This window comes from Salmo trutta, chromosome 35, assembly GCF_901001165.1.
Source record: "Salmo trutta chromosome 35, fSalTru1.1, whole genome shotgun sequence".
NCBI classification, from domain to species: domain Eukaryota; kingdom Metazoa; phylum Chordata; class Actinopteri; order Salmoniformes; family Salmonidae; genus Salmo; species Salmo trutta.
Genome location: NC_042991.1, coordinates 25,227,757 through 25,239,946, shown reverse-complemented (window position 1 = coordinate 25,239,946; position 12,190 = coordinate 25,227,757). Strand labels below are relative to the sequence as shown.

Here is a 12,190-nt window from a genome sequence, read left to right as displayed (position 1 = left end):
AGAACTTTACAAGTTTCTTCAAGTGCAGTCGCAAAAACCATCAAGCGCTATGATGAAACTGGCTCTCATGAGGACCGCCACAGGAATGGAAGACCCAGAGTTACCTCTGCTGCAGAGGATAAGTTCATTTGAGTTACCAGCCTCAGAAAATGCAGCCCAAATAAATGCTTCACAGAGTTCAAGTAACAGACACATCTCAACATCAACTGTTCAGAGGAGACTGCGTGAATCAGGCCTTCGTGGTCAAATTGCTGCAAAGAAACCACGACTAAAGGACACCAATAAGAAGAAGAGACTTGTTTGGGCCAAAAAGAGCCATGGACATTAGACCAGTGGAATTCTGTCCTTTGGTCTGATGAGTCCAAATTTGAGATTTTTGGTTCCAACCGCCGTGTCTTTGTGAGACGCAGAGTACAGTAGGCGAATGGATGATCTCCACATGTGGTTCCCACCGTGAAGCATGGAGGAAGAGGTGTGATGGTGCTTTGCTGGTGACACGGTCACTGATTTATTTAGAATTCAAGGCACACTTAACCAGCATGGCTACCACAGCATTCTGCAGCGATACGCCATCCCACCTGGTTTGTGCTTAGTGGGACTTTCATTTGTTTTTCAAAAACCTCCAGGCTGTGTAAGGGCTATTTGACCAAGGAGAGTGATGGAGTGCTACACCAGATGACCTGGCCTCCACAATCACCCGACCTCAAACCAATTGAGATGGTTTGGGATGAGTTGGACCGCAGAGTGAAGGAAAAGCAGCCAACAAGTGCTCAGCATATGTGGGAACTTCTTCAAGACTGTTGGAAAAGCATTCCAGGTGAAGCTGGTTGAGAGAATGTGTGCAAAGCTGTCATCAAGGCAAAGGGTGGCTACTTTGAAGAATCTCATATGTTTTACACTTTTTTGGTTACTACATGATTTCATTTTTTTGATATATTCACTATTATAGTCAAAATAAAATAGGCAAAATAAATAAAAACCCCTGGAATGAAAAGGTGTGTCCAAACTTTTGTCAGGTACTGTACAGTGCAAGCCCCCAAATCATATATTATGTGCATCATTCTGTCATTTGATGTAGGTAGGTGATTCCTCTCCGTAAGCTTGAGGTAACATCTCCAGTGAGCGTACCTGAACTCAGCCAGGGCAGGGACAGCCATGTTGTCCCACAGCACGGCGGTGACGTCTTGGAGCTGTTGGGTCCGCTCCCTCCACTCCCCCAGGGTGACCCGGGATGAGGAGAGGAGGGACGTCCCCGTGGGGTCCCACCAACCCCCCATCTCGCTGCTGCTAAGAACCCCCAACATGCACCTTGACCACACTGCTTTGCTCAGCATGCCAGGACCCTGGAGGAGACACAGAAAGAGTGAGTGAACTCCTCAGTTAGAACACTTAAATTCAAATCAAGAAATAACTGATTGAAAACAGAATAGCAGGAAATTCATTTCAGTGATGTGAATTGATCCAAAATCCGGATGCATATCTCCATAGACAACATACATTGAGCTTGTTGGCAAGCTGTGAGCCTCTCACATCACATAGATGTTACATTAGCTACCTAACCTACCATGTTTTCAGGTGACAGAGGTGTCTTGGATGATGTCATCTGTCCCTCGGAACACAGGGGGTCCCACTTCAGCCAGCGCTCTGGGTCAGAGGTCACACTGCTGCTCCACAGGGCCGCCAGGGCCTCTGATAGCAGATCACACCACACAAACTGCAGCTCCTCCGCAGGCTGGTAGGAGAAATGCAGGCACTACAGTCAAGTCAATACAGTTGCGTGCACACAGGCAGCCCAATTCTGATATTGTCCTTATAACCAATCACATCAGATCTTTTTCAGAGCTGATCTGATTGGTCAAAAGACCAATTAGTGAAAAAAAGCAGACTACATCACTGCAGTACACTGGGGTGCCTTGAGGAACTCTCAGGTGTGCCGCGAAACATCTCCTAATCTCTATTAGTTTTTGGAACACTCACTTATAAACCTGTGACCTGTGGAATGCACATGGATTTTTGACTTACGAGCACCAGGTCCGGTCATATAATACATTGAATGGCACATGGTTACATCTATCGTTTCAAGTCGGGTGCGCTCAGGCTGTTGTTGTTACATTTGTATCATTTAATGGGTGTGCATCATGAACAAATGAATGTGTATAATTTGACTTGGCCTGTGAGAACCATCAGACCAGGCAAGTCTGATTACTTTTAGCTGTACCACATCCTCTGCCATAGAAACAAACTGAGCATGGTCACTCCTTTACAATGCAGAAACCCACGGTCTTTAGCCAAATCTATCAGAACTATTTCACCTAAATATTTCTAGCGCGGATTTGCGGGAAGCTTTTAAATTAATCATCATGAGTAAGATACTATGAAAATAGTTCAAAAACACCCCATTTAATCTGTTGTCACAGAAAAAATATAATTTGCAGTATGGATCCGATGAGATCCAGTTCATTGCCACTAAATAAATACATAGGGACATTTCAGGTGTGCCGCACAATTTCTTTAGCCCACCAAAGTGTGCCACGGTTCAAGAAAGATTGGGAACCACTGGCCTACATGACACAAAACCAGATCTTCTGCTTTACGTTTGAGGCACAGATACAGGATTGTCCTCTTGAAGGACAATAAAACTCAATCAATCAATTCTACTGAGGGTAAACTGGTTGAACCGCTGACCCGGTCACTGCTGAGGAGGAACCAGAGAGGCTGGAGCTGGCTGACGTTCATGGGGGTGGACTGGAGACAGAAGCGCAGGTGTTGGGAGACCTCGCGACGCAGGCTGTCCTCAGACTCTCTGTCACTGTGGAGAAAAGTGCACAGTAGTTAGTTATCCATACAACTACATGACACAACATAAAACATTTAACAATACCACATGTTTCTATGTAATTACTGGTGCTTTTGTGTGATGTTTTTAATGTGCCAAAGATACTTTTCTGTCTAATGTAAATTGGATAGACAATGAAGCTTTTTGAATTTGATACATTTGAAGCACTAGATAGATTCAAAATCTAATTCAATAAAGCAAGATAATCCTCCATTGACCCACTGTGGCCATCTCTTACCCCTGTGTGAGAGCCAGCTGCAGCAGGTCGGTGCTGAGCCTGAGCTGGTTGAGTACAGCCAGCTCCTCCATGAGAGGCCAGAGTTGGGCCCTGCGGCTGAGCTGCTGTAACACCTCCCTACAGGGAGGGGCGCTGTCTCCCTGCTCCCCCTCGTCATGCATAGAGGAGCGCACCTCCAGTAGGCCGCACGAGGTCATGTGACCCTGCTGCTGCTGCACGCACGACACCAGCCTCTCTAGGACACCTGGGATCAGGATATAATTGAATAATGAATAGTTAGAGAGGGATGACACAGACACTGACACAACTTTAGTATGTAGCACCAGGTTACCTGAGTTCTGGGGTTCTAGCTGGTTGTTAGCCAGCAAGACCAGGCCCCAGGCTTCTAGCAGGCTTTCCTTGGTGTCCAGGCCCAGAGCGGCTCCCTGCAGGCGGACCAGCTCCTGTCTCCACAGGGAGGCCGTGTTGTCTAGCCTCAGGTCGCCCACGTCCAGGGCCCTGCTCAGGACCCTCAGCCGGGATGCACACTCGGCTACAGACTCCAGCTATGGGAGACAGTGATGAGTCAGACGGGTTAATATTAGTATTACCATACTCTCAAGTCTTAAACATGAGGAAGCCTGGAAATCAAGGCTTGGTTTTTCCAATAACTGATAGGAGAGTTTACAGTATAGGTGCTTGTTTCAGATAGTGTGTTGAATGCTCTCTCTCCGAGTAAGGTGGGTGTTTGAGACAGTGGTTTAAATGTTCTCTCTCGCTCTCTCTTTCTCTCTACCTTGAATGGAAGGGGTTTCCCCAGTATTTTCTGGATGCCCTTCAGGGCGGTAGCCACAGTGACAGAGGTGGACAGGACAGTCTGGATGGCAGCTGACACAGTCTGGAGCTCCTGCTGGCCACTGGAACAGTACAATAACAAAGGGTTGCTATCATTACATTTCCGGGTAGAAAACACAAAGTCTGTGTTTATATATATATATATATATATATAGTGCAATACTTTTGACCAGGGCCCATATGGCGCTATGTAGGGAATTGGGTGCCATTTGGGACGCAACCAAAACCACTTTTACAATAAAGTCAATTTCATTGATCCGACTGTCCAGAAGGTCTATTGGAGGATTCTAATACTACTTCCTGGGTAAAAAGGAAGGTGTTACTCACTCATGGGTGCCATCTCCCAGTAGTAGCTGTGGAAGCCGGAGGATGAGGTGTTTCTGCACCCACTGCCAGTGTAGCGAGAGGACCGACACTCCCTGGGAGTCGGCAGGCAGCGAGTTACACACCTGCCAGAACCGGTCTCTCCACTGCAGCAGCTGCAGGATCTGTGGACACCATAGATACTATTTATTACAAACAGAATTTCAGCCCAGGTTGATGACGGTTACTGAATGAGAGACATCAACTAAAATGGAATTACAATGACTACTACGGTATTAACCTCGAACATGAGATGGTCAGATATGTAGGGCTGTCCAGTCTGCACGGCCTGCAGTGTAAAGGTGTCCCACAGGTCAAAGAAGGAGCGCAGGTGCATCAGCACTGGGTGGGGCAGATGACCAATGTCCACCGTCCCTTTAATGGTCAAAAAAACATATGCAACATTATAACACCAGCAATATTAGCATTAACCTTTACATTTCAGCAAGCACACAGTCACCAAGTCGAGCTGTACGGAAGCAGCACAGTACCTTTGGAGAAAGCAGTGGCCAGCCTCAGCGCACTGTTGTGTGCTGATGTCTTGATAGCACAGCTCCCCACTGCAGCCCTCTCCTCTCTGTCCATCAACAGTATGATCCTGTAAGGACACACATCACACCCAGGTTACTCAACACCACTGCCACCATGTAACCCCAGTTACTAAAAAACAGCCAGACTACCGGACAGAGGATATACCCCAAATGGTTCCCTATAGGCCCTGGTCAAAACAAGTGCACTATACAGAGAATAGGGCGCCATAAGGGACACAGCCAGACACATACCTGTTGGCCACTGCATTGAGAGCCTCCATGAACTCCATGTACCTCTCCTCGTCTTCAAAGTTACACGTGTTGGCCAGAATGTCCAGGTACTGCTTGTTCCAACGCATGTCAACCAGAATCCTGTAATCATCTAATACCGACATGAACATTAATGTCAATTTTTTAACTTGTGAAAAGTGATTGTTTTGACGGGAGTTATGATATGTAATATTTGTGTAAAAGACCTGGAGAGGGTGTTAGAAAATAGTTTAGTTACAGCGGTTAGTTTAGCCTACCTGTGCTGTGTGGTTGCAGCAGCTCAGTGAGGCACTTTCCCTTCACAGTCAGCTTGCTGCTGAACATGGCCTTCAGAGCCCTGTTCCCTGCCTCCAGCTGCACCAGTGCCACCTCTGTAACAACAAGCGGATCTCAGAGCAGTCCTTAAGAGTAACACGCACCAAATACACAGATAGCAACAAAGCTCCACTGACCACAGAGCAGTCCCTTGACATAAACAGTAACATACACCATATACATGGCCCTGGATGAATAATGGTGCCGGAGGGGTTGGCTGCCTTTTTACGGGCTCATAACCAACTGTACTATTTTGTTCATTTTTTCGCATTGTTTGTAACTTATTTTGTACATAAAGTCGCTGCTACTGTCTCTTATGACCGAAAAGAGCTTCTAGACATCAGAACAGTGATTACACACCTCCGATGCGAAGGATCGGAGGTGTGTAATCAGGCACCAGGCCCAAATCCTTGTCATTCACGTGAAGACAGGGATACAGGGGGTGAAGGTCGGGGTGCCTTGTGAGAATTCATAGGCGAGTGAGTAAACCGCCAATACCCTTCTATTGGCCAACGTTCAATCACTGGAAGACTAATTGGATGATCTACGGTCAAGACTATCCCACCAAGGGGAAGTGGTCAGATGACGCGGATGCTACGCTATAGGACTGTTTTGCTAACACAGACTGGAATATGTTCTGGGAGTCATCCAATGGCATTGAGGAGTATACCTCCTCATTCACCAGCTTCATCAATAAGTGTATCGACGACGTTGTCGCCACAGTGACCGTACGTACATATCCAAACCAGAAGCCATGGATTACAGGCAACATCCGCAGCGAGCTAAAGGCTAGAACTGCCGCTTTCAAGGTGCGGGACACTAATTCAGACGCTTACAAGAAATCCATGCCCTTAGACGAACCATCAAACAGGCAAAGCGTCAATACAGGACTAAGATTGAATCCTACTACATCGGCTCTGATACTCGTCGGATGTGGCAGGGTTTGCATACTATTATGGACTACAAAGGGAAACCCAGCCGCGAGCTGCCCAGTGACGCGTGCCTACCAGACAAGCTAAATGCCTTTTATGCTCGCGTCGAAGCAAGCAACACTGAAGCATGCATGAGAGCACCAGCTGTTCCGGATGACTGTGTGATCTCACTCTCCATAGCCGATGTGAGCAAGACCTTTAAACAGGTCAATGTTCACAAGGCCGTGGGGCCAGAAAGATTACCATGATGTGTACTCCGAGCATGCGCGGACCAACTGGCAAGTGTCTTCACTGACATTTTCAACCTTTCCCTGACCGAGTCTGTAATACCTACATGTTTTAAACAGACCACCATACTCCCTGTGCCCAAGAATGCGAAGGTAACCTGCCAAAATGACTACCGCCCATAGCACTCATGTCGGTAGCCACAAAGTACTTTGAAAGGCTGGTTATGGCTCACATCAACACCATCATCCCGGAAACCCTAAACCCACTCCAATTCTCATACCGCCCCAACAGATACACTGATGACACACTCAATTGAACTCCATACTGCCCTATCCCACCAGGACAAAAGGAACACCTATGTGAGAAAGCTGTTCATTGACTACAGCTCAGCGTTCAACACCATAGTGCCCACAAAGCTCATTACTTAGCTAAGGACCCTAGGACTAAACACTTCTCTCTGCAACTGGATCCTGGACTTCCTGACGGGCCACCCCCAGGTGATAAGGGTAGATCCTCAACACCGGGGCCCTTCAGCAACGCGCGCTTAGTCTCCTCCTGTACAACCCTGTTCACCCATGACTGTGTGGCCAAGCACGAAGCCAACACCATCATTAAGTTTGATGATGACACAACAGTGGTAGGCCTGATTACCGACAATGATGAGACAGCCTATAGGGAGGTCAGAGACCTGGCAGTGTGGTACCAGGACAACAACCTCTCCCTAAATGTGAGCAAGACAAGAGCTGATCGTGGACTACAGGAAAAAGGAGGGCGGAACAGGCCCCCCATTCACATCGAGTAGTGGAGCGGGTCGAGAGCTTCAAGTTCCTTGGTGTCCACATCACCAACAAACTAACATGGTCCAAGTACACCAAGACAGTCGTGAAGAGGGCACTGAAAAGATTTGGTATGGGTCCCCAGATCCTCAAAAAGTTCTACAGCTGCACCATCGAGAGCATCCTGACTGGTTGCATCACTGCCTGGTGTGGCAACTCCTTGGCATCAAACCGTAAGGCGCTACAGATGGTAGTGCGTACAGCCCAGTATATCACTGGGGCCAAGCTTCCTGCCATCCAGGACCTCTATACCAGGCAGTGTCAGAGGAAGGCCCAAAAAATTGTCAAAGACTCCAGTCACCCAAGTCATAGACTGCTCTCTCTGCTACCGCACAGCAAGCGATACCGGAGCGCCAAGTCTAGGTCCAAAAGGCTCCTTAACAGCTTCTACCACCAAGCCTTAAGACTGCTGAACAATTAATCAAATGGCCACCCAGACTATTTACATTGACACCCCCGCCCACTTTGTTTTTACACTGCTGCTACTCGCTGTTTATGATCTATGCATAATCACTTTACCCCTACCTACATGTACAAATGACCTCAACTAACCTGTACATTGACTCGGCACCGGTACCCCCTGTATATATCCTCGTTATTGTTATAGAATTCTATTGTGTTACTTTTTATGACATTTTTTTACTTTAGTTTATTTAGTAAATATTTTCTTAACTCTATTTCTTGACCTGCCTTGTTGATTAAGGGCTTATAAGTAAGTATTTCACGGTAAGGTCTACACCTGTTTTATTCAGCGCATGTGACAAATACAATTTGATTTGGTAGGTAGCAACAAAGCTCCAAAAAGATAAAAAGCTGATGGAAGGGCAGTGAATGAGCTCCATACCAGGGGCGTGTTTGTAGCTCTTGGCCAGGCTGGAGAGCCAGGCGGTGCGGAGCATCCAGTCTGAGTGCGAGGCCCTCTCGGTGAGTAGCCTTACGGCGGTAGGCAGCAAGCGCAGGGTGTCACCGTCCTCCTCCAGGTCCACCACGCCGCCGGAGAAAACCAGGCCCTCGTGCAGCACTGCCCCACTCTGCAGAGCCCTCTGGAGGTCACTCAGGCTCAGAGGACGGCTCCTGGTCACACACACAGGTCAAGCTAAACGTTTGCATTACAGCTACAATAAGACCGGGTACAACTCTGGGGCCTAGTTATAAACCGTTTTTCCAGGTCTGGTCACATGATCAGGAGAAACGCCTATGTCCGACCTGTAATCTATGAGTCTCACCTCTTGCCCTGCATGCTGAGTGTGTTGAGGCAGAAGGAGAGGACCTGTCCGTCGCGGAGGACCGAGGAGAAGCAGGAGTCTTCGGTGGAGAGTAGGGCTGAGGGGAAGCCGTCGGGCCACACCCCGGCACACAGCAGCCCGCTGCCCCAGTCCTCTGTGTCCAGGATGGACAGGTGGCGCTCAATCACCTCCTGGGCTTGCTGGAACCACATTAAAACTCCATTCTTTATTACTGACTTCAATTAATCTACTAGGAACCTAATATAATATGAACATAACTAGGGTCTTGGACTGAGATATCACTGTATTAGGCTGGTCATCAGTGTATATTACATCACAGAGACAGGCTAGTTGAGGTTATAGCAGTGGGAGTAGAGGATGTTCTATAATAGACAAGGTGGTGTTGGTTGGTACCCGTTGGATGGCGGTGGTGCGCTGGCAGAGGGAGTAGGCCTCCCCACAGGCATGTTGCAGGGCACTGGGCAGGTCCACCCCTCTCTGCAGCTGGCAGGACAGCAGGGCTGCAGCGTGGAGCAGGGAAGAGACACATGATGCAGGGGAATCTGGATAGACAGAGAGAAAGGAAGAGATAAGAGATTTATACTGGAGGAGTCATTCTATGGATACCTTTGTTTTATCTGAAGAAACAAGGGACATGCAAACTATAGCTGATGTCCAACTGAAACTACATATTTTGGAGAGGTTTCCCTCAGCGCTCACCCCAAATGGTAGCTTTGATATCAGTGTGTATTTCAATCAGCAGGTCACACACACAGTCTCCTGTCACACCAGCAGTGTGGAGAACAGTCTTCAGGTCCAGAGTGTCCCAACAGACCCCCTCGTGTTCCCCTGGGATGTAGATCTCCACCCCTCGGTTCCTCATGGCTCTGGAGATCTCTCCGTGCACTGGGTCCATGGTCAGGAACAACCTAGAGTCAGGCCAGATGATGAGTTGAGACTGGCCTGTCCAAACAGAGTTGATATGTGTGTGTGTGCAAACCTTTGTATTGTACCTGAAGTTGGGGTGTGGGGTGATGGAAGGAGTGGTTCCGTCGATGACCCCACGCTCGTTGATGGTCAGACACCCACCGGGCTCCAGCAGGGCATTCAGACGGTCCAACACAGAGGGGCTTAACACAAACAGAAACACAACACCCATTAACCTTCTGCAACACACTCTGGTGCCATCCAGCCTCACACAAGTGAGAAGACCTGTTTACTCACACTGTACCAAGATCCTCAACTACCTTCAGTGACACATTTAGTGGTATAATTAGCTATATTGTGATCATTTAAGACGCAGGTCCTGCTATTGGCTGCTTTCCTCACCTGCAGAAGTTGACATTGTCCATGAGCAGCCAATCCCCAGCCTGCAGGGCCTGGACCAGCATGCCGTCCAGCCACTCAAAGCCTCCGTTACTCCAGCCGTCCTGCAGCTGGGCCAGACGCTCCTTCAGCAGGGTGAAGTCCATCTGCAGCTTGGACATGTCTGGAGGGAGGGAGGGTGAGGGACACAGTACATGGTGTTTATACTGCTCATTCAGAGTTCATCACATGAAGATATAGGGAAACATTTTCCTCTCGCAATGACATGTGCTGTGAGCAAAATGTTATGGTTAGTTTGCTCACAGCGTCTGTGTAGAATGACCTAGCATAGAATGACCCATTAGCACCAAAAAGTTTGTAATTCTTAAATTCAAACATTCCATAAATCACCTACTCATACACCATCACTATGATTCTAGTGTTAGTCTGTTCCAGAGAGAGCTTCACCCTCAGGATGCTGCCTGTTCCAGACATTACCTGTGAACACCTTGAGTTTGGTGTTGAGCTTCTGCAGCAGGAGGATGATGACCTCTAGTTTGTTGAGGGCTTCAGAGGTCACCGTCCCCCCGGTCCTCTCCAGGCCCTCCTCCTTCAGCCAGCGACAGAACAGGCTCCAGGTCTTCAGCAGGAACTCTGTGTCCTGGACCCCTGCCCCGTCCAATGACATCAGGCCTCGCCGCGTTACCATGGCAACGATGTAGTCCACGTTCTCCAGCACCTGCTGCCATGGCCGCACGATGTCCACCTGGAAAACAGACCCAACCAGCTTGTAATACAACACTCAATATTAAGATATCAAGAGTGTTCATAATCCCAAAGGATTTACATTGATTACTATATTTAGTTCCCAGCTTGGTCTCTCTTTGAGACTCTGTGACTAGACTGGACTGGTTACCTGTTCAAACCCTCCCAGCAGCTCGGTGGTGTCCATGGCACTGTTCATGGCCATGACCCGGAGGCGGTGTCCGGTGAGCAGGGCCAGGAGGCGCACCAGGCTGGTCTTCCCGCTGGCCGTGGGGCCCACTAGCACCGCCATCCAGCCCATCTCCACACACTTCATCAGGGACTCCAGGGGCCGCAGTGCCTGGTGGGTGATAGACAGAGGGGGGTCTAGGGCCACGGGGGATCCACCGCTACGCTGGAGGACAGAGAAGCCCACCTGGATGACAGGGAGAGAGGAGGACGAAGAGAGGAGGACGAAGAGAAGGGTTCATTCACTATGTGTATAGCTAGCTCTGAATGAAACGATATGATACCATGTACAGCCAGCACATATGATTCATTCAAAACATTACTTGATAATATCTTTCAACCCAAAACTGAATGGAGTTTGCAACATGACTGACCTGCAGATTGAGTGGAGTGATGTGGAATTGTCTTGATCCGGTGTAAGGCTCAAAGTCCTCTCCAAACACCTTCCTGAACACAGATAGCACCTGAAGACAAAACATGTGATGAGATAAACAGGAAGTTTGAACACAAACCCACTGAGTAAAGATAGTGCATATGTACAGGAGTTGTAGTCTACATACCTGTGCCTTGTCTGCCTTGGTCCTCATCCTGTCAGCGTACACCAACCCCACGTGCTGACCCGGGTTGAAGAACCCTGGTGATTGGTCGGTCTGCATCAGCTGACACCAGCGGAACATGTCGCGCAGGTTGAACTCCCAGGGGCCTCCTTTTTGACCCCACTTCCTCTCCACAGATACATCAAGGACCAGCTGACAAAATCAAATAGAATACAACTTTATTGTCCATCGAAACGGAATTGTTCTTTTTACTGTCTTTTTAGGGGAACAGTGGTAAGCAATGTTAGTGGCTAGGCAAAATGGTGTTCAAGACAGCTAAAATGACTTAGTTGACTAAATATGTTTTTGGTCATTTTGCCATGCACTAATGGCTATAAATGTAAGGAACATCAGCTGCTGCTCTACAGGCTGGTGGCCATTGTCCTTGGCTGGAACAGCGGGGTCAAATTTGGACACATGTCATCTTCCCAATAGTCAATGGTCACAGAGCAAAAAAGCCTATCAAGTCTTTTTACAACCAGTTGTTTTGAAAGAGATAAAATGGGAGCCACTGTAAAAGGACTCCTCTACCTACCCGGTTGTTGAACTGCACCATTTTAGAGATGATCTGATTGTCAATATTCGGGAAGATGGAGTCTCCTATAAATTCCATGTCCTCACTGGTCAGCTGATCCACAAACACCTGAGAAAACAGTTGAAATTCCAATACAATTTCACAAAAAGACTA

The 12,190-nt window shown here is 48.1% G+C and overlaps 1 protein-coding gene across 2 annotated transcripts in view; it reads right to left on the bottom strand.

Moving 5' to 3' along the window:
• The window catches only part of LOC115174917 (midasin-like), a 58,823-nt gene that overhangs the window by 20,582 nt on the left and 26,051 nt on the right, over positions 1–12,190 (bottom strand). For both annotated transcript variants that reach the window (XM_029733939.1, XM_029733940.1), the window contains exons 39-60: positions 12,038–12,145; positions 11,467–11,655; positions 11,281–11,370; positions 10,830–11,093; positions 10,412–10,679; positions 9,938–10,097; positions 9,622–9,738; positions 9,329–9,537; positions 9,023–9,171; positions 8,609–8,808; positions 8,227–8,456; positions 5,329–5,442; positions 5,054–5,183; positions 4,763–4,869; positions 4,513–4,646; positions 4,236–4,396; positions 3,850–3,970; positions 3,406–3,619; positions 3,075–3,318; positions 2,686–2,809; positions 1,565–1,732; positions 1,129–1,343 (exon numbers count right to left, since the gene is read on the bottom strand). In XM_029733939.1, coding sequence (XP_029589799.1) covers positions 1,129–1,343; positions 1,565–1,732; positions 2,686–2,809; positions 3,075–3,318; positions 3,406–3,619; positions 3,850–3,970; positions 4,236–4,396; positions 4,513–4,646; positions 4,763–4,869; positions 5,054–5,183; positions 5,329–5,442; positions 8,227–8,456; positions 8,609–8,808; positions 9,023–9,171; positions 9,329–9,537; positions 9,622–9,738; positions 9,938–10,097; positions 10,412–10,679; positions 10,830–11,093; positions 11,281–11,370; positions 11,467–11,655; positions 12,038–12,145 — 3,716 coding nt within the window. The remainder of the gene's footprint in view (positions 1–1,128; positions 1,344–1,564; positions 1,733–2,685; positions 2,810–3,074; positions 3,319–3,405; positions 3,620–3,849; positions 3,971–4,235; positions 4,397–4,512; positions 4,647–4,762; positions 4,870–5,053; positions 5,184–5,328; positions 5,443–8,226; positions 8,457–8,608; positions 8,809–9,022; positions 9,172–9,328; positions 9,538–9,621; positions 9,739–9,937; positions 10,098–10,411; positions 10,680–10,829; positions 11,094–11,280; positions 11,371–11,466; positions 11,656–12,037; positions 12,146–12,190) is intronic.